Source organism: Gobio gobio (assembly GCF_949357685.1).
Source record: "Gobio gobio genome assembly, chromosome: 12".
Classification (NCBI taxonomy): Eukaryota; Metazoa; Chordata; class Actinopteri; order Cypriniformes; family Gobionidae; genus Gobio; species Gobio gobio.
Window position 1 is genome coordinate 11,985,208 of NC_137105.1, and position 25,940 is coordinate 12,011,147.

Genomic DNA, 25,940 nt, shown 5'->3' on the forward strand with positions numbered 1-25,940 from the left:
CACTCTCATCAGCAACAAAGCGAAGCAACAGCAGCAGCAGCACTGACGTAAACCATCCACCACATCCCCGGAACCATACGGACCTGGACCGACACCATATCGTCTCTTCCGAAGGACGTATAGGATGAGACGGAGCGCCGAGAGAGACTAGGGATCGTGATGATGCTCGGACTCCAATTCACGGCAACATTTGAAATGCGCGTTAAATGGAGACTCATGACAAGAGATGCTGCAGGGTGCCGCATTGCCTGGCCGCTTGACGCTGGTAGGATAGAGCAGCGCTTTTAACCGTGATGCTCGTTCTTAGATGCTTTTGGGGTGGGATGGAATGAATGAACGGATTTTGTGACCGAGTCAATGCCTCAGATTCGATCATACGCAAACTAAGACGATTTCAGCCTGCATAAGCCATAGACATATACAATCGATGAGCACGACCAGATGAATGTATGTGAATTTATGTTGCAGAACAAGCATTAAAAACCCACTATACAGGTGAACTATAGGGAGTGTATGAGGTGAACTAACAGTGTCGTAGCTACACTCAGGACCATCTCCAAAGTCAGGTTTTTATTTAAAAAAGCACTGCAGTGACAGGGCTCTTTATGATTGGCACTTTCATAATCAATCGCATAGAGCACATCTGGTGTAGTGTATAGTACAGTATAGTCAGCCTCGGTCCATTGCAAGGACAATGACTCATTTACAGGCAGGCCTGTCTCCAGAAACCCTGGAGAAAGCCAAGGTGGAGTTAAAGGAGAACCCCGACACTTTGCATCAGGACATACAGGAGGTGAGGGACATGATCATCACCCGTCCAGACATTGGCTTTCTCAGGACAGACGATGCTTTCATCCTGCGCTTTCTCAGAGCCCGGAAATTTAACCATTTCGAGGCCTTCCGCCTCCTGGCCCAGTACTTTGAGTACCGGCAACAGAACCTAGATATGTTCAAGAATCTGAAGGCCACCGATCCGGGGATCAAGCAGGCTCTGAAGGACGGATTTCCTGGGGTTCTGTCCAATTTGGATAGATACGGGAGGAAGATTCTGGTTCTGTTCGCAGCCAACTGGGATCAGAGCAGGTGAGGTGCTATTGGATTTTGGCTAATTGTGGGTAATGACGCGCACTGTCTGAGCTTTCTTTTCAGCATCAGTCTTCTGTCATTCACTAGAGCATGATGTTTAGTCATTATGAGGCGTTAAGTTAAAGTTAAAGGTACGGTAACAGTGTACATCGCAGTGATCATGTTACACATGCACTCTTAAAAATAAAGGTGCTTTATTGGCTTTTAAGAACTCTTCAGCTGAAAGGTTCTTTGAGGAACCCAAAATGGAAGCCCCCCTTCTGGAACCTTTATTTTAAGAGTGTATTGCATTACTAATTGTAGTGACAAATAAGGATGTCTGAGATGTTGACTAGAAAATCTTTAAAACACATGCGCCAAGAACCTTTATACCATTTTCTACATCAGATTCGTTTTTTTGTTTGTCAAATTTGAAATTGGAGAGTAATATTTTAACCATTGAGAGTTTGATGTTATATCCAAGCCATAATGGGTGATGACCTTTTGACCTGACCCAATATTCTACATGACTGTCCTTCATGTACAGTATGTCATTGTGTTTTTTTTTATTTGTAGTACGACAACATAAATTCAACATGGATGCACCATTTGGGAACTTTGGAATATTTACTGTTATCTTCTATTTTAAAGAAAGTAACTCTCTCAAACTGCAAAAAAAAAAACTTAATGGCCGTGACATACATTCATGAGTCTCATACAGTCTTAAGGGTCTCTGGTCTCTTGGCACATGTCAAAATGGCTACCTGCGTGTACATACAACATTGCTGACTTTGGCAAGTAAGTGGTATTTTTTGCATTTATTAATGCCTTTTTAAATAATGAATAAAAAAAGACCCATATATAGCCTCATTTAGTAGTTAGCGGCCTATAGTCTTGGCTGAGAGTTCAGACTCAACAAGGGTTAATCTATCATCGATGTGCCCTTGAGTAAAGCACTTCATTTCAGTTTATTCCAAGGACACTGTCCATGCAATGAGTGCACTTTAAGTGACCTTTGGATGATCTACTAAATGTCAAATTATTTCATTGCATAAATACATTTCTTGCTGTGCAAATCAAGGTATTCATTTGATCGTTACGTATCCACTCTTAGAAAAAAAAGATTCAGTAGTGTTCAATATAGAACCCTTGGTTTCTTGACTTTAAAGAACACTTTATGCCAAAAAAGGAGAAATGTCTTAAATGTTCATGTTTAATGGGATATTTAAAATGTGTTTCTTGTGATAAAGTATGTTTACGATAGGTTCGATTCATGAAATTCACAAGACAAGATGATCTGAGGATGGCAACCCCTAAAAGGTTCTATATATGAAGCGCCTGACAGAAACCTTTACGGTTCTATATAGAACCTTGGTAACACTTTATTTTAGGGCTCAACTCTCACTATTAACTAGTTGCTTATTAGCATGCATATTACTATGATAAAGGCTGTTTATTAGTATTTACAAAGCACATATTAATGCCTTATTCTGCATGACCTTATTCTACATATCTTAATCCTACCCAATATCAACTTAAACACTAAAAAAACTACCTTTCTAACTATTAATAGGCAGTAAATTAGGAGTTTATTGAGGCAAACGTCGTAGTTAATAGAGCATATGTGTTCCTCGGACCCTTTTCTTCTAAGAGTGAGGTTGTGTGTATATACTGTAACATGTATACTAGTGTGTGAGCTTAAATGTGACCTAAAGTTCCAAATGAAATCATTCTGATTCACCCCTTGAACTCAGCATTAACTTATAGCCCAAAATCCAAGACTTCAGTAAAGCACTCTCTTTCTACAGTGACCTCACAATCTTTGGACACTTAAGTCATACATATTTAAGTAATGCAGTGAAATTCATGCATATTTAGGAGTGCCTTAAGTGTCCACTTTTGGGGACAACTGTATATGAATTAAATTTAATATTAATTTAAAGTTTATGCACTGTGCACTAATGTATAAATTAAATGTATTTCTCCAAATTCCATGTTTTAATGTTGTGAGAAATTGGTGGCGCTTACTGTTGGAGTCTCACCTCTTTAGACTGGAGAGTACATAGTGCTCGAGTCCATATCAAACAGCCTTTGAATCCATGCCAGTCGCACCATTGCCTTGGATGGCAGGGCTCTTGGCGTCCTCTCACAGGAACAATGTGTGATGAGCACTAGGGTCAAGCCATGCCTGCTTTGCTACATTTATTCAGCCATTATAGATGTATGCCCTCTAGAAGTTTAAATACCAATATTGACTAATATGAAGCAAACGTATTCACTAACTGTATGTAAATATGTATCTCACATTAAGGCTTGTGCTTATCTGCAGGTACACTTTTGTGGATATTCTGCGAGCTATTTTACTTTCTCTGGAGGCAATGATAGAAGACCCTGAGCTACAAGTAAATGGATTTGTCTTGATCATTGACTGGAGTAACTTCACTTTCAAGCAAGCTTCCAAGCTAACTCCAAGCATGCTGAGATTGGCGATTGAAGGCCTGCAGGTAACACAACTGTTTGCTTTTTAATCTCATAGTTATGTTTATATAGAGAATCAGCATGGATATTATAATTCTTCAAATGTGTGCCTTCATGCATCTTCGATTCATCAGCTAACTGGTTCAGCTGATATTCTTAGAAGCAATGTCTTACAATATCAAATATGTAATGTTTATGATGCATGCATCAGCTATAAATAATAAGAATTGATATTGAAATTCTGCATGTGTGAGGTTGAACAGGTGCTTGTAGAGGAATCCCACCCCTGACAAACATTTGTTATTCTCTTTGTGAGTAACATGAACGTGAGCTGACCCAATCATCTAACGCAAGGGAACGAGATCTGCATAGAAACCAAGAATGAATATTGTGTTTAATTTACTCTATTTTTTACCCAGCTCAAAGGTAGTTTAAAAGGCTAGATGTGCCACAGGAGGCAATGCATTAATACATAGTGTAGTGTGTTAATTGTTTGTTTAGGAGTTGTTATTCAAGTCTTTTATATGAGTAAGCATCAGTTTGAGATCCATTCCCTTTCATTGTAATGAAGTACAGAACATTTTTAACACTTATTAGTGGTGTTAGCTAAGGCAAGCATCTCTGTTATAATTGCTCAGACAACAATCACTTAAAGGGAAAGTCATCACTGTGGAACATAAAAGAAGATATTTTGAGAAATGTCTCAGTGTTGCCAGTGCTGTTTTGGACCCAATTAACTTTCATTGTAAAGACAAAAACTGTTGAAACTTCTTCATAATATCTTCTTTTGTGTGCAGAAGAAAGAAAGTAATGCAGGTTTGAGTAAATATGATGGAATTTTCATTTGTTTTTGTGAACTATACTTTTCTGCACAACTCATTGATTTAGAAATTAAGTTGACAAAAAGATTGAATCCCATATTTGATGATGGGCGTAAATTTCATCTAACAGTTGGGGGGGGGGGGGGGGGGGTCGACAATAAACATAACATTTCTCAAGGGCAATTTTTGAAGGGGACACAAATAGTACAGCCAAAATTGTATTTGTAAGTATATTTGTGGCATTTTGGTGCACTGAAAAAAGATCTCATGTCTGTTTTTCTTTTCTGTGTCATTTTATCTGGCCAACAACAAAGTAATAATTGTTTAAATATGAGTTATGATAGGTTCACCATGCGGTAATATAATTATTAAATTATCTTGCTTCTTCCACATAGCATTGAGTGTTAGATTTACAATATTTGCCTAATATCAGTTCACACATAGGCTTATCGCCGTGTTAGTTGTAGTGGGTGATTTACAACAAGCTACCAAAACAACAATCGTTAAAATATCGGACTTAAAGAAAAATACATCGGTTATCATAATTTTTTGTCATTGCTAATTTATTAAAAGCTCAGCATCGTCTGTTTTCAAGAGAAAAGAATAATTTCATCCGATGTTTAAAGTGAATACCGTAAAATAGCCTTAAAAGCTACTTACTGGAGTTCAACAACTACTGAAGAATTGTGTTCCGTCCCACTGGACTTGTGTGTGTAGGTGAGGTGGACCAAACCACTGTGGGGCAAGAGAGGGGGGACTTAAAAACTTAAACTCTAAACTTAGCAGTTTTGCCCCATTTGTGTTTGTATTGTTTTACTACTTACACAATTATTTTAAGTATATATAATTAGTTTTTTAGGACGTTTTTAATGATATTTTTAGGGTGGGACAACCCTCAGATTGGGGTCCTGACCCTCCCAGGAGTTACGCCTATGATGGTATAGCATAGCAAGAGATTTATAAGCAACATTTTTTGTAGGCAACATTTTTTTTTTGACCGGAATCACCACAAGTGTGACATTGTGCCCTTTTGGGCAAAATAAAAGCATTTCGAAACAAACTTCCTAGTTAAATATTAAATCACACTAGTTTGATAAACAGTGCAATTTCTTTTCATATTTTATTGAGTATTTACAAAAATATTCACAAATACTGTCACTCAAAAACTGAGGCGTATGAGCTCAGATCAATGAGGCCTACGGTCAATCAGTTCCTAAAAGAAATACAAAACCTATCCTAATTGAAAGAAAAGAAGTTGAAAAAAAGATTGAATCCAATATTTGGTGACAATATAGCATTTTTTTGTAGGCCGGTCATTTTTGAAAACAAGGTGGGGAAATGGATATCAAAAAAGTACAAAAATTAGTAGTTATATCCTGTGGGAAAAAGAAAATCCTCTCCGGGTCAAAATGACCCGAACACAACATAAAGGATATGATAAAATGAGCAAACCTGTCCCATATGCGTACTTACATTGAGAGGAGTTGAGCAATATCTATGCACCAGATATCATAGAAACCTCAGCATCCGCATAGCAACACCCTGGCAACCACCCACAACACTTGTGGTGTGTTTTGCATGGACACTCACATTGCATGAAATGTATAAATCTAGTTACGCTATTTTAACATCGCTATTACACATAACTGAGCAGCAATCATTCATTGTGCTTTAAAATGGTCACTGTGCGTTTAAAAAGAGCTAATCTGCGCATAGACATAGTCCATTTCCAGAAGCAGCCTCTTGAAAGCTCTCATTTAGACATCGCTGCTTTGAGGAGCGCTTGGGTCTGATATGACATGTAGGCAGTGCGGAGTGAGGCCTGTTGACTGAATATTAATGCGGGTGCATGATGAGCCTATTCCACATTCCAGTGCCTCTTCAGACAGATTAGCCGGTGAATAATTGATCGCCGCCATTAGCATATTGCATCCACAATGTGCTGTTCACATTGAGTGGGACATCGCTTTTGTAGCCGTTTGAAAGGGAAACAATAGCGTAGATTGAGGGAAAACAGCCACAGCTAATTAGTTACAGTTCAAAAGAGTGCTCAGCAGCTAGCTTGTCAACAGAAGTCATCACTTACATGTGTAAATATTTACAGGAATTCAGATTTTTGATCCAATTTGCATGCATAAAAAGTTACAAGGAGCAACTTGATGGATTCAGAAGTTTGGAGTTATTACGATTTTATTTTTTGTTTTTGAAAGAAATTAATAGTTTTATTCAGCACGGATGCATTGGAAATGGATCAAAAGTGACAGTAAAAGATTTCACGCAAAAAGATTTCTATTTCAAATAATTGCTGTTCTTTTGATCTTTCTATTCATCAAACAATCCTGAAAAAAATATTAAGCAGCACAACAGTTTTCAAATCAGCATATTAGAATGATTTCCGAAGGATCATGTGACACTGAAGACTGGTAGCCTGACCAGCCAGACCCACATCAAGATGTTGGGTCTGGGAACTCACCATTGGCAGGGCTCAATCTGAGGGGCGGGATAAACGGTTGTCTTTCAAATTCACTCTGCACGCAATAGCTCTACAACCAACCAGAGCAATGAAGGAGGTGAAGCGGAGCTAGTTGATAGATTAAACTTTCGCCGTATCCGGTCGGCAAAACTCAGAACACATCTTCCTTTGTTAAGAATGACTTCAGTGCCGTTCTTTGTTCTTTCCTCAAAGAAAAGCTTAACTACAAGTCTTCCAGAGTCGCACCCAAAGCCGATTCGAAAGACCACTGTTCGCCAGCTTCTTTGTTTTCAGATAGCACATGGAACCGCAGCAACTTTGCCGTCATTATGTTAAGCCCGCCCACCGACTCTATACACGATGTGATTGGCCTGGCCAGAGTTTGGTTTTTCCAGCTCGCAAGCCAACGGAGAGTTGCTAGACGACCCTGGCTGCAAATTAGATTTGCTACCGCTAGGGTGCATCTACATTTCCAGGCTAGAAGACTGGAGTAATGACTGCTGAAAATTCAGCTTTTCCACCACAAGAATAAATTACATTTTAAAATATGTGCTACAGAGCCCCTAAAGGGACCTTTACAAAAATAAAAAAATATGTACAGACTTTTGTGTGCGCGTGACAAACATTTGCATGCACACGGGAATGTTTTGCATGCTCGCGTGTTAAAATTTCCAGATTATGTAACCCATTTCCTTTGTGCGTCACTGCCATTTTACTATAGAAAAGGAGAGTATGGATGCGCGTGAATTAATAAAGATTTTTGGCTTTCTTTAGGGGAGTGTATCTCTAATATCACTGCCTTTATATGCTTTATCACATCCTCCATGAAGGCAGAGAAACTGCGCCGTGAAATGGGCTGATGGCACAATACGGCTGTGTGCATTGTCCTATTTGCCAAGTTTAAGGGTCCATAAAGCCAAGTTCAAGGGTCCAGTATACCTCTGATATCAAACCTTATGTCCACTTAAACGCATCCTCTGTGGTGGCCGTGAAACCTCAGCATGAAATGGGCTGATGGTGCAATATGGCATTGTGTTGAAAGTGGATTTCATTAGAGAAGTTTGTCTAGTATTTTCATGTGCACAAGCAAAAGTCTGCATTAAATATTTCACAATGTTGCTGTTTTTATTGTATTTTTTATCAAATTTGGTGAGCATAAGAGCCCAGCCAGCAATAGCCGTCCTTTCACCGTCTCGATTAACTATAGACCTGATATAGTCCGGCTATGAGTAAAACACTTCTAATCAAAATAAGCTGGAATTTGGTCGTTTTTGACAAATTAACTTGCGAGATGTATGATATTCAATCATGTAAGCAAAGTCAACAATGATTACAAGGTGTTTGGTTTCATTTCTTTGACATGTTCATGTTTTAGATGACTAGTCTATTCTTGGGCTATGGCTAGACGTCTATAAAACCCAAATTTAGTCCTTGTTTGAGCCTAGACTTGTGTTTGGACGGCTATTAGACGTCTTTTAAATGCAAAATTGCTTGCTGAGAGACTTCTTTCAAATACGTTAAGAAATTAAGACCCCAAACTTTTGAACGGAAGTGTATGCTGATAGCGTTTCCCAAACGCTTAAAGGTCAGAAAATGAATGAGAGGTGTGATGCCCCATGGTTCTATTTTGACAGTGACAGACCAACAGTATGTACATCGAGTCATTAAACATGACGTTTACAGCCCGCGGGAAAAGCGCACAGCTCTCCAACCCAAAAGTGCAGGGTCATGTGAAGCGTTATATCAATCTGATGTCATTGTTCATATGGACATCTGTCTGTCTCAATCATCAACGTAATGAAGCATTAAAACCTTTTTTTGGAAGCTTTTTGGTGTTTCAGCTTATTGTCATTCGAGTGAGTGAACACATGAAAGAGAGAGAGAGAGTGACAGAAGCAGAAAGAAAGGAAGGACATGAACTGAAGGAATAGGAGAAAGTACTGAGTACGAAGTAGGAACATAAGTGCCTTATGTTCTCTTTCTGTTGAGTCCATTTCATGAACTCGAATCTGTTGCTATAGAAAGTACTTTTTGAGCCAGAAACCCATGGCAAGGTTGAAATAGAGCTAATGGATTCTTCCTAAACCTCATGGAGCAATGACCATTGCCTGTTCTTGGAGGTTGTATGCTTTTATTATTAGTTTACAGTAGAGCCATCTATCATATACCTTTCCTAGCAAATGGTGGCTCAGAAAAGAGCACTTGATGTGCAGAAAATGGCTGTTCTTAGCAAAATCAATAGACGGCAACATGCTCCCGAGTCGAATAGAAGTGAGAGAAAGTGGTCCTGGCTTTCCTGGAGCAAAGCTTTGTTGTTTCAGCCTCTGTTGTTTGCCTCTGTGCCTTGGACATGCCTTTTGTCTCTCTTAGTCTTGAGAAATAACCCACGCTTGGCAGCCAATCACAATGGGCCAATCTTCCCCAGCCCACCCCATGCCGAGTTTCCCTGGCAACCTGTCTAACCGCCATGCTATGCTCCCTCCAGATGGGCTGTGCTCACAGAGAGAGACGCACTCATGTCACTCAGCCACCATGCCGTATGTGTGGTTCTATGTAGGGCACTTAAAGTGCATCTTAAAAAGCACAGGAAGTTCATTGTACGTACAGATTGCCGAGCATCATTGTTGCATTCCCATAATAAGAAATTTTTATTGCACCGTGAGGTTTTTTATTGCTTGTCTGGGACTGACGTCAGGTTAGGGAATATCAGCAACAATTTCAAATATTTTAATAACAATAATACATTTAATTTATAAAGTGCTGTTTGATTTTGCTTTATTTGTGTGTGTGTGTGTGTGTGTGTGTGTGTGTGTGTGTGTGTGTGTGTGTGTGTGTGTGTGTGTGTGTGTGTGTGTGTGTGTGTGTGTGTGTGTGTGTGTGTGTGTGTGTGTGTGTGTGTGTGTGTGTGTGTGTGTGTGTGTGTGTGTGTGTGTGTGTGTGCTGTTGTTTTTTTATAGTTTTTTTATTGCTCTGGCCGAATGGGTTTTTTATTGTCTGGGATTAATGTCAGTTGGAGTAATGATTGTATTTGAATAATAATAATAATAATAATAATAATAATAATAATAATAATAATAATAATAATAATAATAATACATTTTATTTATGGAGTGCTATTTTATTTTTATTTGAGTTGATTATTTATTTTATTTTTTGGTAATAATTGTTTTATGTGCAGTAATTTGTATAAAATTTTGTTATTTCATTTTATTATTTAATTTGTATTTATTATATATATATACGGTATATATATATATATATATACCGTATATATATATATATACCGTAACATTTGTATTTTTTTTACTTTTTTTTATGTAATTTTATTTATTTATTTATTTTCAATTTAGTTGAATGAAAAATATATTTCAGAACATTTTCTCAGTAATACAGTAAAACCGGGGCTATTTTTTACTGTTTTTGCCAGAAACAGTTAATTGAAACATAACTTGACCTTTTGTGACAACATGCCTCTATTGCAAGGTTTTTATTGTTATTACTTGTTACCCAACAACTAGCAAAAATATCATGTGTTTGTATTTTTGTTGTTGTTTGTTTTGGAAAATTACATTTATTAAAAATGAATTTTAATGTATTGACACTTGACTCAAAACCTACTGATATATAGTTTGTGACAACTAGCCCCTTTCTCTCCTATATGAAAGTAGATAATCAAAGAGAGTTGTAATTTACATTTGCACGTGATATAAATCAACATTAATACAAAATCTTGCAATATATCTGTGGTATTGAACTAATGTCCCACAGATGACTTCAGACAGGCAGAAGGGTCTATTTTTATCCTTCTAGAAACAGTCAAATCCTTTATGTCTTGTTGATTGAAGTACATCTCCCAAAAGTGACTGAAACTCATTACAACAGATGGATTTAAAGTCATTAGTGGCACAGCAGCATTACGCCTTCGCCACAAGTAATCTCTCTTTTGTATTTCTCTCAAAATCTGTATTATAGAATATAAATTATCTTAAAGAGATAGTTCAGCAAAAATTACAATTCTGTCATCTCACCCTCGTGTCATTACAAACCTTTCACTCTTCTGTTGAACACACAAACAATGTGTTGTATGGACCCCATTTAGTTTTGAAATATCGAAGGTTTGCAACAACATGAGGGTGCGTAAATAATGACAGAATTTTCGTTTTTGGGCGAACTACCTCCTTTAAATTCCAGGACTTCTTGAACAGCTATGTGGTCAGGGGCAGGGCATGAGGTTTGTACAATATTTATAGTGCCAAGCAGTCTATGTCCCATAAGTAAACACGGGAAAGCGTGATCCAGGGAAGAAGGCCATTCTCAGCCTATATTTAATCAACAGAGCAACTTACACATGGAATGGGTTTGCATCCCTCACGTCAGACTGGCTCATCTGGATGCTAAGATCCGTTGCCTCCTGGAAAGCAAAGAGCTTCTACGCGTCTTGCTTATCTGGGAAACAGCACTAGACATATCTGGGCCTGCAGGACTAGAGTTAGACTAATTGTTTTGCTCTCTGCAAAGTGGCACAGTTATGGTCTCGCTCTGTTTATCGCACTGTAGCGGGACTGTTCTGATCTGTAGCAGAGCTGACAGCTAGTGAGTAGAGCTTCGTCTTTGTGTTACTGGCCTTGCATTGCTACGCTCAGTGGGCTGGATCTGGCAAGTGTAGATAAAATGTCTCCTGTAGAGCTCCAATTATTGACGTGAGCAATGGCATGTGTCAGAGTGCGAAGCTTCGTATTGCTGGTTTGCTCAGTTTTGGTTAATATGTCTTAGTTTTAGACAAAGTACTGCTAACGTGATGCTAACTGTTTGTACAAGTGAGCTATTCTTGATCAGAATCGGCCAGAATGTGGACCACACTTTATGCTGATAGACAAAAAGTCTGGCTGCAGAAGACTATTTGTATTTTGGGGGTAAAGAAACCTCTTCTAAATGCTCTTAGAAATCAGGTTTCTTATCCAGGAATCCTGTCACTGAAACTGGGACAGCTCACTGACTCTGACTGATACGCTATGTATTATTTGGTGAGGGCACCATGATAAAATACTAGCTTTTCCGCAGGCTACGTCTTTCAAAAGGACTCCAGCAAATGGAGTTTTTTTTTCTTTTTTTTTTTCTTCTTTTCTTTTCAATTACCTTGCTGGAGTTCAGTCGTGCATCATCAGTGACTTCTGACAAGAAAAGAGAGGGATGTTTCATGTCAAGCCACTGAAACAAAATGCACAGATGAAATGAGCGGTCCATCAGCTTATACAGAGGCTAAAAACAACCCTATAAAGCTCTAAGCAAAGCCATTCTTTGTCCTGTAATTTAAAACCGGTAATTATTTAACATTGCAGATTGATGTTTTAAATGGTTCCTGATTTTACGATGAGGCACTTTTAAGAGCAATTATCCTGTGGCTTTACTCCTTTCTAGTCAATCTGACCTGCTGCCAGAATGTATGTTAGCTGCTTGATGGATTTGTATTCAAGCTAATACAAGCAAATTAAAGCCTTTTTCAACAATCCATTTGAGTGCATCACTTGACCAAAACAGGAGAATTAGAGTAGTTAATTTAGAAAACCTTGACATTAACAAACAAAAAAAAATGTGGCTGTTTTTTTCTCTGCCGTGTGGTGACTTCAGTTTCTTCATCTAATGTTTTGTCACTGGCTTAGTATAGCATGGGTTCGCTCATGAATATTAATTCTAATTAATTATGGTAGCTTATAGGTAGACCTTGGTGAGTATCCAGATTTCCGTTTACCGCTTTTGCGCCACTTTTTTTGTTTTGCATATTTGTTTAGCAAACCTGCTGTTTTTTTTATCTTGAAGCCAATTTTTTTTATTTTTATGTATGGTTAACTCAAAAATGAAAATTCTATTACCATTTATCACCTCACTCTAAAACAATTGGGTCAAATATAGACAAACCCAAGTGTTGGGTTAAAAATTTAATTTTAAAATTTGACCCAATAGAGTGGTGCAGGTATGACGTCACTTTGTAGGCCAATCAGCAGTTAGCATCACGCTGGTTCCCTCGAGAAAAACCCAATAGGATTTTCTCATAGGTTTTTGGATTATCGCTAAATAACAAGCTCTGTGATCAACAAAAGTTTATGATACTTGCAAGCTTATGATATCTTGTCCATCAAGATAATTATCACAGACGACTTTTATGATTTTTGAAGTCTAAATACAGTTGCCAGAAGTAAAAATCTAAAGGTAAGCAATAAATGAACTACACCACTGTCGTTCAACTTCAACGTCACCATCACTATTCTTCCGGCAACTCTTTCAGTTTTTATCTAAAAATATTTTCCCAGAAATTTTGAGTTAGAATAGTTTATAAGAGCACAATTATGGGCATAATGAGGCTGTAAAAGCCGAATGAGCTTACCTTTTCGGTGTGATGACATTTAATGTCCTCAACAGCCTATGTAGTCCCATTAAGCTACTTGTTAGCAACCGCCAACCGCCTTTTTCAAGACAAGTAACAGCTTCAGAAAAGCATGAGTGGGGTATATACAGATGTAGAAAAATGTGTAAGTGTCCCTTCAGGACGAGGGAACCGGAAGTGCTAAAATGCTAACTCATGTTTTGGCCTACAAAGTGATGTCATACCTGTACCATTCTATGGTTAGGTGTGTTCATATTTGACCCAAATTTGGGTTGAAACAACCCAGCATTTTTTAGAGTGTGTTTTCTAAGGGCCCTGAAACACCAAGTCGACGGCCAGCCATCGGCCAACGTTAGATGTCGTTGAGGTGTATATCTGCAGTCCTAGTTTCGGTTTCCCTTTTTGAACGGAGAATATAGACTATTGATACCTGCTGATATAGACAGTTATTTCCTAATACGCAGTTGCATGCTAGTTGGCAGTCACTTTTAGTCCTTTTGGTGTGTTCAAGCACAATTTTTTGGCCGAGACACAGTCGACATGAGGCCTTAAACCTATATGACATTTTTTCTTCTGTGGAACAAAAAAAGTGTGAGTAAATGATGACTGAACTAAACATTTTTGGTAATCTGTCCCTTTAAGTGGCCATGTAAAGTTTTTTCTTTGCTAAATAAACCTCTTTAAAATACAATAAGCTACAAAAGGATGGAAGGAATTTTGTATGCTTTAAAAGTTGAGGTTAAGTTAGTAGTTACTATGGCTTAATCTTTATGGAATATTGCAGTATTTATAAATATTTATCTGTGCACATTTTTTATAAATTCATTATGCCTTCGTTATCTTTAATCAGAATAACTTCTTCTCTTCTCTTCTCTTCTCTTCTCTTCTCTTCTCTTCTCTTCTCTTCTCTTCTCTTCTCTTCTCTTCTCTTCTCTTCTCTTCTCTTCTCTTCTCTTCTCTTCTCTTCTCTTTCCTCTCCTCTCCTCTCCTCTCCTCTCCTCTCCTCTCCTCTCCTCTCCTCTCCTCTCCTCTCCTCTCCTCTCCTCTCCTCTCCTCTCCTCTCCTCTCCTCTCCTCTCCTCTCCTCTTCTCTTCTCTTCTCTTCTCTTCTCTTTCCTCTCCTCTCCTCTCCTCTCCTCTCCTCTCCTCTCCTCTCCTCTCCTCTCCTCTCCTCTCCTCTCCTCTCCTCTTCTCTTCTCTTCTCAACCTGTCACTCACATGAGATCACACCAAAAACAAATGGCAACGATCCAAAGATCCAATCAATTCCCGATGGACAAAATCAAGTCCCGCCCTACATCTGTCCTTGTTCAAGCCGTTTCACTTGGATATACTTCACTAGGCTGACCATATTTTGATTACCGAAAACCAGGACACTCGGCCCGGCAATGAGATACTCAAATGAAAACTCGTTTACTCAAAGATTTCTTATTAATTGCAATACATACAAAGCGTGCCCCCTCTGAATGGATAGAAAATTGGTATGTTAGGGCCTGGGAAAACAGGACATTTGGTCAACCTATACTTCAAAATTTCGTTTCATGCTGACTACATTTTTTTTTTTAAATATTGCGGTATTAGCTTAGCAACATGCTAATACCAGACTTGATTGAAATCTGTTGGCAGTCAAATCTCTCATGCTTTGAGTGAATTGCGCTTGTTGTCACAGGTTCCATTTCTGTTAGGATGCTGCTTTTGAGGGGAGATGCCTAGACAGTAGACAGCAATGCAGCTTGCTGTTGTGGAACTGAGCCCCAGCTTAATCATGGTCTGTTAATCGTTACATTTAATAATGCTTTTTCAGCATCGCAGGATCAGATCATGTGAAATCTGAATTCTAGAGTCCAGCAAAAAGAGCATTGTGGCAGCTTCACCTCCCCCGTTTACCTCTGTCTCCTCCCACTGTCACACTGCAGGGACACAGATCAATCAGCTTTCACCAGCTCGCACCAGACCAGAGTTTAGCTATTCATGTTTAATGCAGCTGAGACCTTTATCTCACTCGGTAGCAGCGGGTCCCAGAGCACAGAGCAGAGATATCATCGTATGTGCTCACACCACCTGCTGGCAAATGCCTCATAGCCCCTCCTCTGAAGCGCTGGCCAATCACCATCCGCTTGCTCCATCACCTGCCTCTGTGTCAGATCCAGTGCCAGATCTAACGCCCATAAGCCTGCGGCCCGATGCCGGACGCTGGCCTGGGGCCTCTGTGTCTATACGGCCTGCTTACTCGCAGCTGTTCACCATCGCAGACGCCAGTGGCGCCAACAACACAGTTCGGTTATGATATGAGAGTCAGTGAGAAGCAATAAACAAGGCCATGATGTTATCAAGTGCACTACATTTAAAAATTGCATAGTATGTTTTATAAAAACAAATAGTTATTTGAGCAGCAAAAGTTAGGACTTAGTTTAAAGGTGCAGTGTGTAATATTAAGGAGGATCTACTGACAGAAATGCAATATAATATACATAACTATGTTTTCAGTGGTGTACAAAGACCTTACATAATAAGCCGTTATGTTTTTATTACCTTAGAATGAGCTATTTCTATCTCCATACACTGTGGGTGAAGTCAGTGAAGACAGTGAAGTCACCATTTTGTGCCGGCATGTTTCTACAGTAGCCCTAAATGGACAAACTGCTCTACAGAGCGCTAGCTACTCTCTGCTGTCTCAGACGACATCTTGGTCCTATGTCGGCCACCGTAGCTTTTCTATGTGCTTCGAAAGGGAGGGGTTAGCGGTCGTCCGTAGATCACGCGCAGAACTGTCCACTCCCATCGGTGCTTTTATGGAATAGCGCTGTTTAGTAAATCTGGCCCTTAAGTTACTAAATGAAGAGAAATGTCCATATTTGGCTGTTTGTTGAAATAAGAGCACTGCAAAAATATATAAATAAATAAATACTGCAAATTATAAATGTAAAAAAATATTTCTATTTCAAAATAAATTATGTTATTGTGTGTGTGTGTGTTTGGGGATGGTGTTTTCCACAAAAATATTAAGCTGCACAACTTTTTTCAACGTTGATAATAATAAGAAAAGTTTCTTGAGCACCAAATCATCATTTTAGAATGATTTCTGAAGGATCATGTGACATTGCAGACTAGAGTAATGATGCTGAAAATTCAGAATTTATTCCAAAACAGGAATAAATTACATTTTGAAATATATTTAAAGAGAAAAGAGTAATTTTAAATTGTAAAAATATTAAACAATATTATATATGATCAGCATAAGAGACTTCTTTTTCATAACTTAGGGTGACCATATTTTGATTACCAAAAACCAGGACACTTGGGATATTCAAATGATACTCGAAGTTTACTGAAAGATTCCTTATTAATTTCAATGCATAAAAATTTAAGTATGCCCCCTCTGTATGGATAGAAAATTGTTATATTAGGGCCAGGACAGGACTTGAAAACAGGACATGTCCTGGGAAAACAGGACGTTTGGTCACCCTATCATAACTGAACTAGATTCAAGTTTAAACCCTGTAAACTAGACTTGGAAGTCTTTTACCGTCATTTTTTTTTTCAGATTTGCTTTTTGTGAGCTTAGCGAAGACAGCATCATTATGAAGCTTTTCGGAACCCTTGCAGTCAGCTTTATGAATATGGATTACTGTTCAGGGCAGATTAGTGAACACAGCAAAGTATGTATCTACTTCAGCAGTGTGATATCAGGAGAAATGGGAATTATGCCCACTTTTTGGTGTAATCCTCTGTGGAATCGTGAACCAGACTTCAAGGTGTACACAGCACTTTAAATGAACATCAGTAACTCTCATGTGAACCATCTTCTATTGTTGTATGGTGGAGAGGCAGTCATTGGAGTCACAAAATCTGACTTTTTTTTGTCCTCACAAATGCTACCAATTATACAATTTGTATATTTGTACATGAAAAAGCGGATTTTGTTCTACTTTTTAAGCAAAAGTGTACCAGTATAATTGTATAAAGTCAAATACTATAATTTTGTTGTTCTTCCCTATTTATTTTCCTACAGGATAGCTTCCCAGCCAGGTTTGGAGGGATTCATTTTGTCAACCAACCTTGGTACATCCATGCGCTGTACACAGTCATCCGGCCTTTCCTCAAGGACAAAACAAGAAAAAGGGTGAGAGAATTATTTTTAATTACATTTTTTTCTTCAGTCATTTATATCACATATATTTGTTAAAATATATGCTTTTCATAAACACAAAATTCACAGTATAATGCCATAGAAATAAGTGCAAACCACTGACCGATAAACAGTAAAAGCTGCAACTATACAGTTACATAACCAGGCAAATAATAATATTTTATATGTTGTATATTTAGATTTTCATGCATGGAAACAATCTGAACAGCTTGCACCAGCTGATCTTGCCTGAGATTCTGCCGTCTGAGCTGGGTGGCATGTTGCCTCCTTACGACATGGGCACCTGGGCCAGGACGTTGCTTGACCACGCGTACGACGAGGAGACGGACTACTGCCCCGAATCCTATACCTTGTCTGTCAAAGACCTGGAGAAAGATCTATCCCCCAAAACCATGAAAAGGTTTGTACTTGTTATTTTTTTATTGTTTTTTTTTTTAGTTTCTCTCTTTTTATTTGAGTTTTTCTCATTGTATTTTTTGCCTGTTGCCATCTTTATTTAAGTTTTATGCAAGTGTAGTGGACAAAGAGGACACAAAATAATGGTGAGGGCAAGATCACTGCATTAAAACTTGCTCTGCCTGCACAAACACCATGACTCAATGTCAAAGCATATGTGCTAACCGCTAGATCATCTCCAAGATGTTTTAGTTTGTATAGTGCTCTACAGTGTTATTATATTATATCATATTAATTATATTACAGTTTAAGTAGTGCTTTTTAAACAAGCCATTAGAATGAATGCACGTAGACCTTGTTAGACGCTTTATCTTTACTCTGTGTAATTATTACGATTGATTTTTGCTTGATGCAGCCCAGAAAAGTTGCCATGTGGCGTTCTGCACCTCTAGTAAGTTAAAAAACCCTGATCTGAAGTTTTATACTGCTAAATAAACAGACAAAGCTGTTCGTCAATTCCGAAAGCCGGCAATATACGTCCATTACAATTAAACATTCGCACTACATGATGCCGGTATTATTGTAAAGATTAAAAAAAGAGTTTTCATTCATTGCAATGGCAAAACTTTGTTGAATAAAACGCCAATAAAGTCATACTTGTCACGTACGGGACTCGTTAAAGCAGTTTTCCACGATGAGCGATCACATATCCACATAATGCGTGAGGTTATTAATGTACAAAACATTCAAAAGTCTTCTTTATTTCATGATGGGAAGGGCTTGTGCTTCAATCACATTCGTCACATTTTATGTACGACACTTGTAAATTTTCTCGTCAAAGTGCATGCTACTCCCACAAATATTACACGACATAATAGCTAGGCTACTTCATAAATCACCCAGTCTTTTGATGAAGACGTTATAAAAAAGTAAATAAAAAAAACTTTGCTATTGTCAGAAATTCTAATAATATTGTGACACTGACATGTCAATTTCATAGCACAAGATTTATGATCAAGACACGTTTTATGATCATTTTAAAACGATCAAATGAATGTAATACAGGAACACTGAATTAACGTCTTCATCGAAAGACTGGGAGATTTATGAAGTTGACATGTCATACCTAAATGGGGGTCGGCGGAGCAGCATGTATTTTGATGAGAAAATGACACCTCTGGCCATTGATTCCGTTGGGTCGTTTATCAGTCACAGATACTGTACGGACAATCTGACCCAATTTGGCTGAGTTTTTCTATATATCTTGCTCTGTCGAATGACAAAAGTGATTCTACACAGGCTAAACTGGGTTAACCCCATCTATTTACATTGTGGGGGAATGAACTGTTTTCCCCCACGCCGACTCTGCCCCCACGCCACGCCCCCAGCTATGACACGACGCCGACCAAGTCTATTGGCTCAAGTCATCCTAGGTGTATATGACATTCTTCTTTTTTGAGACGAACACAATCAGAGTTATATTACAAAAGTCCAGGCTAATCCAAGCATTATAACTGCAATAATAGTTGCTCTGTTTTTGAAGTCCATAAAAAATGCACCTGTCCATCGAATAACGTGCTCCACGCGGCTGTGGGGTGTTAATAAAGGCCTTCTGAAGCGAATTGATGCGTTTGTGTAAGAAAAATATCCATATTTAAAATTTTATCAAGTAAAGTTCCAGCCGATCGCCTTCCGTGGAAAAGTGTTGAAAGTTGAAAGTGTCAACACTTTTTCCATAAATTGAACAGGGAAGGCGATCGGCCAAAACTTTACATAATAAAGTTTTAAATATGGATATTTTTCTTACACAAACGCATCGATTCGCTCATTTAGTCATAGTCATTTTAGTACTTTATTTCAGTTAGTTGCTAAACAAGTTCTTTGTTAATTTTTTGAAAGTGTTTAAGTTTTTCATTTGATATATTTTCAGCTCTATTTCAATGACCAAAGATGAATTTAATAGTTTGAATTGTATTATTAGTTAACAAGAACAACACTGGTGCTCTCAAAACAAGCATGTGAGGTCACAGCACTGGCCAAATTATGTATGTTGTTTATTACTGTTATGATTAGTAAATGAAATAATTTGGTGGCTTGCCATGGAAACAGCGTTTGCTTGCTCGCAGTCTTCACTCAAGTGGAATTATCAAGAGAGTTGCACTGGATAACAAAATAAGCAGCTTTGCTAGAGGCGTAAAGAAGCTACAGTGTTTGTTAAAGGAGTCACAGTTTAGCTGCATACTGTCTGTTTCTTCTTGGTTACAGTGCTTAGCAACCGACTCCCTAGCTTTATGATGAAATAGCTCTTTTAAAAAAAATAAAATAAGCATTTTTGGATGAGTTACAGTGTGTGTTTGACCAAGGCGACTTGAGGAACTCTTGTTGGGCATCGTTTCACTGATAGAGAAAGGGTGAGGTGTCTCGACTTACTGGGTCATGAAATCAGCACGAGGGAGTGAATTGCTGCCGTGAGCTGCACTTAGTGATGCACTGCCTATGTGTGCAAGCAAAAACACACGATGGAGGCTTACCAGTGGCAAACATCTCATCTTTTCTTGCTGCGGCTGGGACTGTACGTGTTCAGAGACGTTGGCTAACAAATATAGCCTAGTTCGCAAAGGCTTATTTAACGCTCCTATTTGAAGCAACTGTTTGTAGTGTTCGAATTATCCCAAAGCATCCGGGGGGGGCGCAGCATTTGGAAGAAAGTAGGTCTTAGATGTTCTTCTACTGCTAAGATCAAAGTGCTGTTACTTAAACAGCTTTGGCTATTAAACGAAACCTCCCAGTCCGCACATAGCACATCTGTGTGCATCTAGATACGGCGGAATGCTGCACTCATTGTTCTCTAGTGTTGTATTATTAACATAATTCATCATGTTTAGCTGTGGGAATAGTTAGCTGGTGAAGAGCTATAATGTATTCTGCTGCTGTTCAATTCCAGCTATTCAGTTTAATGGATACAGGTCATATATTGGGGCTTTGGTTTACTGTGGTGAGAAATGATCCCATTAGTCTGAATTAATAATTGATTTGACCTGTAATCAAAACTGCGAAAGTTGACTTCAAACATAAACATTTATGTGTGATCTTATTACCCATAACCAATCATCACTGAATTGATTGTGTGCATAGCATTCAACTGAACATATAACTGAAAAATCGCAAAAAAAAAACCCATTTTGAGCAAGCAACACACACACACCCGCCACCCGGCCATCCACGTGATGTAAAAGAAACCGTGATTCATCAGACAGTTCTGATACTCACGTGCCCACACTCTAAAAAAAAAAGGTTCTATGTGGCACCAAAAATGGTTCTTGGCTTGTAATCATATGGGGAACCTTTTTAAGTGCTATATAGCACCAATTTTGGTGCTTCAGTGGTTCTTCAGCGGTTCTTCAACGGTTCTTTGACTTAGGTGCTATATAGCACCTCTGAAGAACCACTGAAGAACAACTGAAGCACCAAAATTGGTGCTATATAGCACTTAAAAAGGTTCCCCTATGATTACGAGCCAAGAACCATTTTTGGTGCCATATAGAACCTTTTTTTTTTTTTAGAGTGCACTGTTGGCGCTTTTGGAGGTGGACAGGGGTCAGCATGGGCACCCTGACCTGTCTGCGGTATTTCAGTCCCAAACGCAACAAACTGTGATGTATTCTGACACCTTTCTATTAGAACCACACTCTAAAAAAATGGTTCTAAATGGCACCAAAAATGGTTCTTGGCTCGTAATCATAGGGGAACCTTTTTAAGTGCTATATAGCACCAATTTTGGTGCTTTAGTGGTTCTTCAGCGGTTCTTCAGAGGTGCTATATAGCACCTTAGTCAAAGAACCGGTGAAGAACCTCTGAAGAAACCGCTGAAGAACCACTGAAGCACCAAAATTGGTGCTATATAGCACTAAAAAAGGTTCCCCTTTGATTACGAGCCAAGAACCATTTTTGGTGCCATATAGAACCTTTTTTTTTTTGAGTGTAGCTTGTCTGTTTGGTCGGACCACACTGGCCAGCCTTCGCACCCCACGTGCATCAATGGGCCTTGGCCGCCCATGACCCTGTCGCCGGTTCACCACTGTTCCTTCCTTGGACCACTTTTGATAGATACTGACCACTGCAGACCGGGAACACCCCACAAGAGCTGCAGTTTTGGAGATGCTCTGACCCAGTCGTCTAGCCATCACAATTTGTCCCTATAGTCAAACTCGCTCAAATCCTTACGCTTGCCCATTTTTCCTGCTCCCAACACATCAACTTTGAGGACAAAATGTTCACTTGCTGCCTAATATATCCCACACAATAACTGGTGCCATGATGAAGATAAAAACGGTGTTATTCACTTCACCTGCCTTAATGTTATGCCTGATCGGTGTATATTTATAATTGTTTTCCTCATTAGTCTCTAGGACCCAGGGGATTCTCTGCTCCCTCTTGGCGCCCTGTAATTTAAACACTAGTGTTTCAGGACCAACGTGTTAATTTGACTGTACTGACCAACAAGAACTGTTGTGAACTTGTCATATTCATACAAACATGATGCATCACCGCTGATATTTCTACTTCCAGTCAGTAATGAATTTTGTAGTAGCCTATTTACTTTGGGTGATTTAAATATCCTCTTCCAGATTGTGCTGCAAATGAGTCCAGGAATGTCTGATTTTTAAAAAGATAACACCTCCCACATTCTTCAAAAGGGTACATTATTCAGAGCAATTAAAACCACACTTTGTCATTTTGTCTGCTCTGGAAAGGTCACATGGACGTCACTTTTTTCCAGTGTTTGCATCAGGTTGCACTCGAATAGCACAGATTCTTGTGACGTTAGTCTAATAGCTTTTGTGCATCATGATTTCTAGTGGGAAAAAAAGATAATAGATCAATGTAGTTCATTGTCCCCAAGAGATAACTTGTGTTATTATGGTTGGTTAAATGTGTTGAAAGTGATTTCAGACTTTTCTTTGCTGTTTGCTGAGGCAGGTGGGATTTCTCAAGACACCTATTTCAGTGATGTCTGTCAGGTAGTTTATTTCATGTGTGGCGTAAACATAACTTGCAGCACCTTTAGTTTGGTCCTTTGGGGTCTTACTGGGAATCTTTTAAAGTCAACATAACAGTTAGAATTATTTACTTTTAAAATGAAGGACTCTAGTTTCATTGGTCACAATTGCTCACATGTCTCTCTATATAAAAAAGGTTTATTTTTCGATAATGACTGGCTTACCTCTAACATATCATAGCCCACTTTTCACAATCCACTCAAATCCCAGTGGAATCACCCTGTCCTACATAATTTCCTTCTTAATATTCAGTACATCAAATATATCAATATACTACAGTTAAATGCACTGTAAACTTTTTCTTTTGTTTAAATCTGACAAGTTTCTGATAAGAAACAGCTGTTTTTGTTCATGATTATAGTCAGGGTACATACATAAATGCATCCGTCAGAGGAAAGTGCCCCAGATCTGCGCATGATGAACGACAGCACACTGTCCTAAAAGCTTCTTATGTCTCTACGAGGGCTAAATCAAAAGTAGGCCAACCCAGTGTACTAAGATGACACGTTCCATTACACATCCGTCACTTTAAATGATTGTGACATGTACAATGCATTATTAATTTTGTACTTCATTGAGTTTGTAGTGCTCTGTGTGTGTACATAAATGATCATTGGGGTCCAAATGTTTTTATTATATTATATTTATTAATTATATTATATTATATTATATTATATTATATTATATTATATTATATTATATTATATTATATTATATTATATTATATTAATTATATTATATTATATTATATTATATTATATTAATTATATTATATTATATTATATTATATTATATTATATTATATTATATTATATTTATTTTATTATATTATATGATATTATATTAAATTATATTATACTATATTATATTATATTAATTATATTATTATATTATATTATTTTGTATTATATTATATTAATTATATTATATTATATTATATTATATTAATTATATATTATTATATTATTATATTATATTAATTATATTATATATATGTATATATATATATATATATATATATATATATATATATATACATTTTAATTTTATATATAGAGAAAAAAATGTAAAATGTATATATTATTAATACATATATTATATGTCATTAAAATGTATATATTATGTTATTTTTGTTATAATTTAATGTATATTTTCCATTATTATATTATCATATATTATCAAATTGTTTGCAAGTATTATTTTAATGTCAGCAGCAATTTATAATAATAATAATCCAATATAATATAATATAAATACAATAAATAATGAATAAACAATTTTGCCTGGTCACATTTTTTATGTTTTTTCCAGGTTTAATTATTTTGTAGCTTAGATTTTCAATTCACTCTCAGGATTTTTTATTTCTCAGTTGTGCATCTCGAAATCCAGTTCCCGGGATGGAATTCATATTTTATTTATACCCGCAGGTCCCAATCAGTGGTGGAGCCAGGTGTCCTGAAACGGCCAGAGAAAGTGAAAAGCGAAGAAGAGAACATGCAGCCGCTGCTTTCGCTGGACTAAAGGCTCTTAATTCCCCGGGCAACGAGGAAACGTCAAGCCCTGTATGCTACGGAGGAGTGCACCTTGTTCCTATAACTCCAGAGAAAAAAATTTACAAAGAAAGGAAGAACACACAAACAGCCTCCAGGAACACTGCAGAGCTGCCAGTTAAAGTGATATTTTTGAAGCAAAGAGCTAACAACGGACGTCCGTATGTAATTGTCAAGTGCCAATTCAAATCTGTAAATACACTTCAGTTCTAGACGTGAGATCGAGGGAGTAATTGTGACATGAACCTGTAAAGACTGCTGTGAATATCCTGTGTGTGCTTCTCGTGGTTATTATATAGAACGTGGTACTGTAGGATGGGTAATCATGCTTTTAAAGATCCATAAGCTTTGGGGTTTTCAACTTTTATAATGGTGCGTTAAAGTCCTCCTCAGAAGTTCGTGTTTACGAAGTTCAGGTGCGTTCAAGCGCTTTCATCAGAGCAAGGTGGTGGTGTACCTATTTAACTACGCAAAAATTGAAGAGCAAAGAATGAGGTGTGTTTTGCTTTTTTATGTAACGCCACCACAAAGTCGTAAATACGAGCGGGAAACTCAGGATTTTCTTTGAGTCCTGTGTTTACAAGTTGGGGTTGTTGTCAGTGAAAAATGTGGCGGGATACCACAATACTTCGGTCTATTAGTATTTAGCAGTTACATTGTCAGGCTTTTTATTTATAACAAAAAAGCTAACATTTTCTAGATTTAGAGTTTAAAAACTTGCTGCATTTTTGTGTAGTTAACCCTTATACACTATTCCGGGTCTTTTTGACCCGAAATTACGTTTTCTGAAACGAAAAGGTATTTTCCATTCCCTTCTAAATGGCACGAGACTTGATGTCGTGGTTGACACTTGCTAGCTCTACAAACAAACAAAAAATCGTAATGATATCTGGCCCCTCTCAGGTTGTTCAGTGTCTCCTGACACCCCAAATTGAAATTAATGGGGAAATGAAAAAAAAAACCCTATAGCACATCCACAATGTGAAATGCTCCCGCCCCAAAATAATGTTATAAGTGCAAAAATAATTATACTTCAATACAAAAAACTTTGAAAATGCACTGGCTCTAGTTGAAATTTCATGTTATTTTAATTTGAAAATTATTGTTTATTCTCCAGTTGAGCTTCCATTAAACCATGGGACATTGTCCATGTTATCTCCACGGATGAAAATGAGAAATGTGGATTTTTTTTTTAAATGAATTGTACATAAAAAGTAGTTTTTCTTTTATAAAAATGATATATAAATGAAAAATCCCCCAACAGTGCACAAATGTAGAGTAAAACAACATTAATAAAGTGAGCAATATTACATTTGTTTAAAAAAAAAAGATATTACAAAATCACATTTTACTGTCATCCTGAAACGAATAGCGCATAAGAGAAGGTACACTGCCATCTTGCTCTGACAAAAGTGACGTTGCGAACTCGTAAACACTTCAACTCGTAAATACAAACTTCCCAGCAGGACTTGAACTCCCCATATACCCAAATCAAGAGTCGCTCAGGAGTATTTCGAAAGGAATGCATAGAGTTGTTGACAGCGTCAGACAGGCATATGCTACTTC

The 25,940-nt window shown here is 37.7% G+C and overlaps 1 protein-coding gene across 1 annotated transcript; it reads left to right on the forward strand.

Annotated features, from left to right (window-relative positions):
* clvs2 (clavesin 2) lies at positions 1–25,414 on the forward strand. Its single transcript, XM_079831271.1, has 5 exons — positions 1–1,083; positions 3,395–3,569; positions 17,231–17,341; positions 17,548–17,768; positions 24,252–25,414. The coding sequence occupies exons 1-5, from the start codon at positions 695–697 to the stop codon at positions 24,343–24,345; spliced, it is 990 nt and encodes a 329-aa protein (XP_079687397.1). The 5' UTR covers positions 1–694; the 3' UTR covers positions 24,346–25,414.
* The last annotated feature ends 526 nt before the right edge of the window (positions 25,415–25,940 follow it).

Excerpts from the sequence above, each read along its gene's own strand:
- clvs2 (XM_079831271.1), top strand. The coding sequence starts at position 695 with ATGACTCATTTACAGGCAGGCCTGTCTCCAGAAACCCTGGAGAAAGCC. Across the intron at positions 3,570-17,230 it reads TGGCGATTGAAGGCCTGCAG|GATAGCTTCCCAGCCAGGTT; the intron begins GTAACACAACTG and ends ATTTTCCTACAG. Across the intron at positions 17,769-24,251 it reads TCCCCCAAAACCATGAAAAG|GTCCCAATCAGTGGTGGAGC; the intron begins GTTTGTACTTGT and ends TTATACCCGCAG.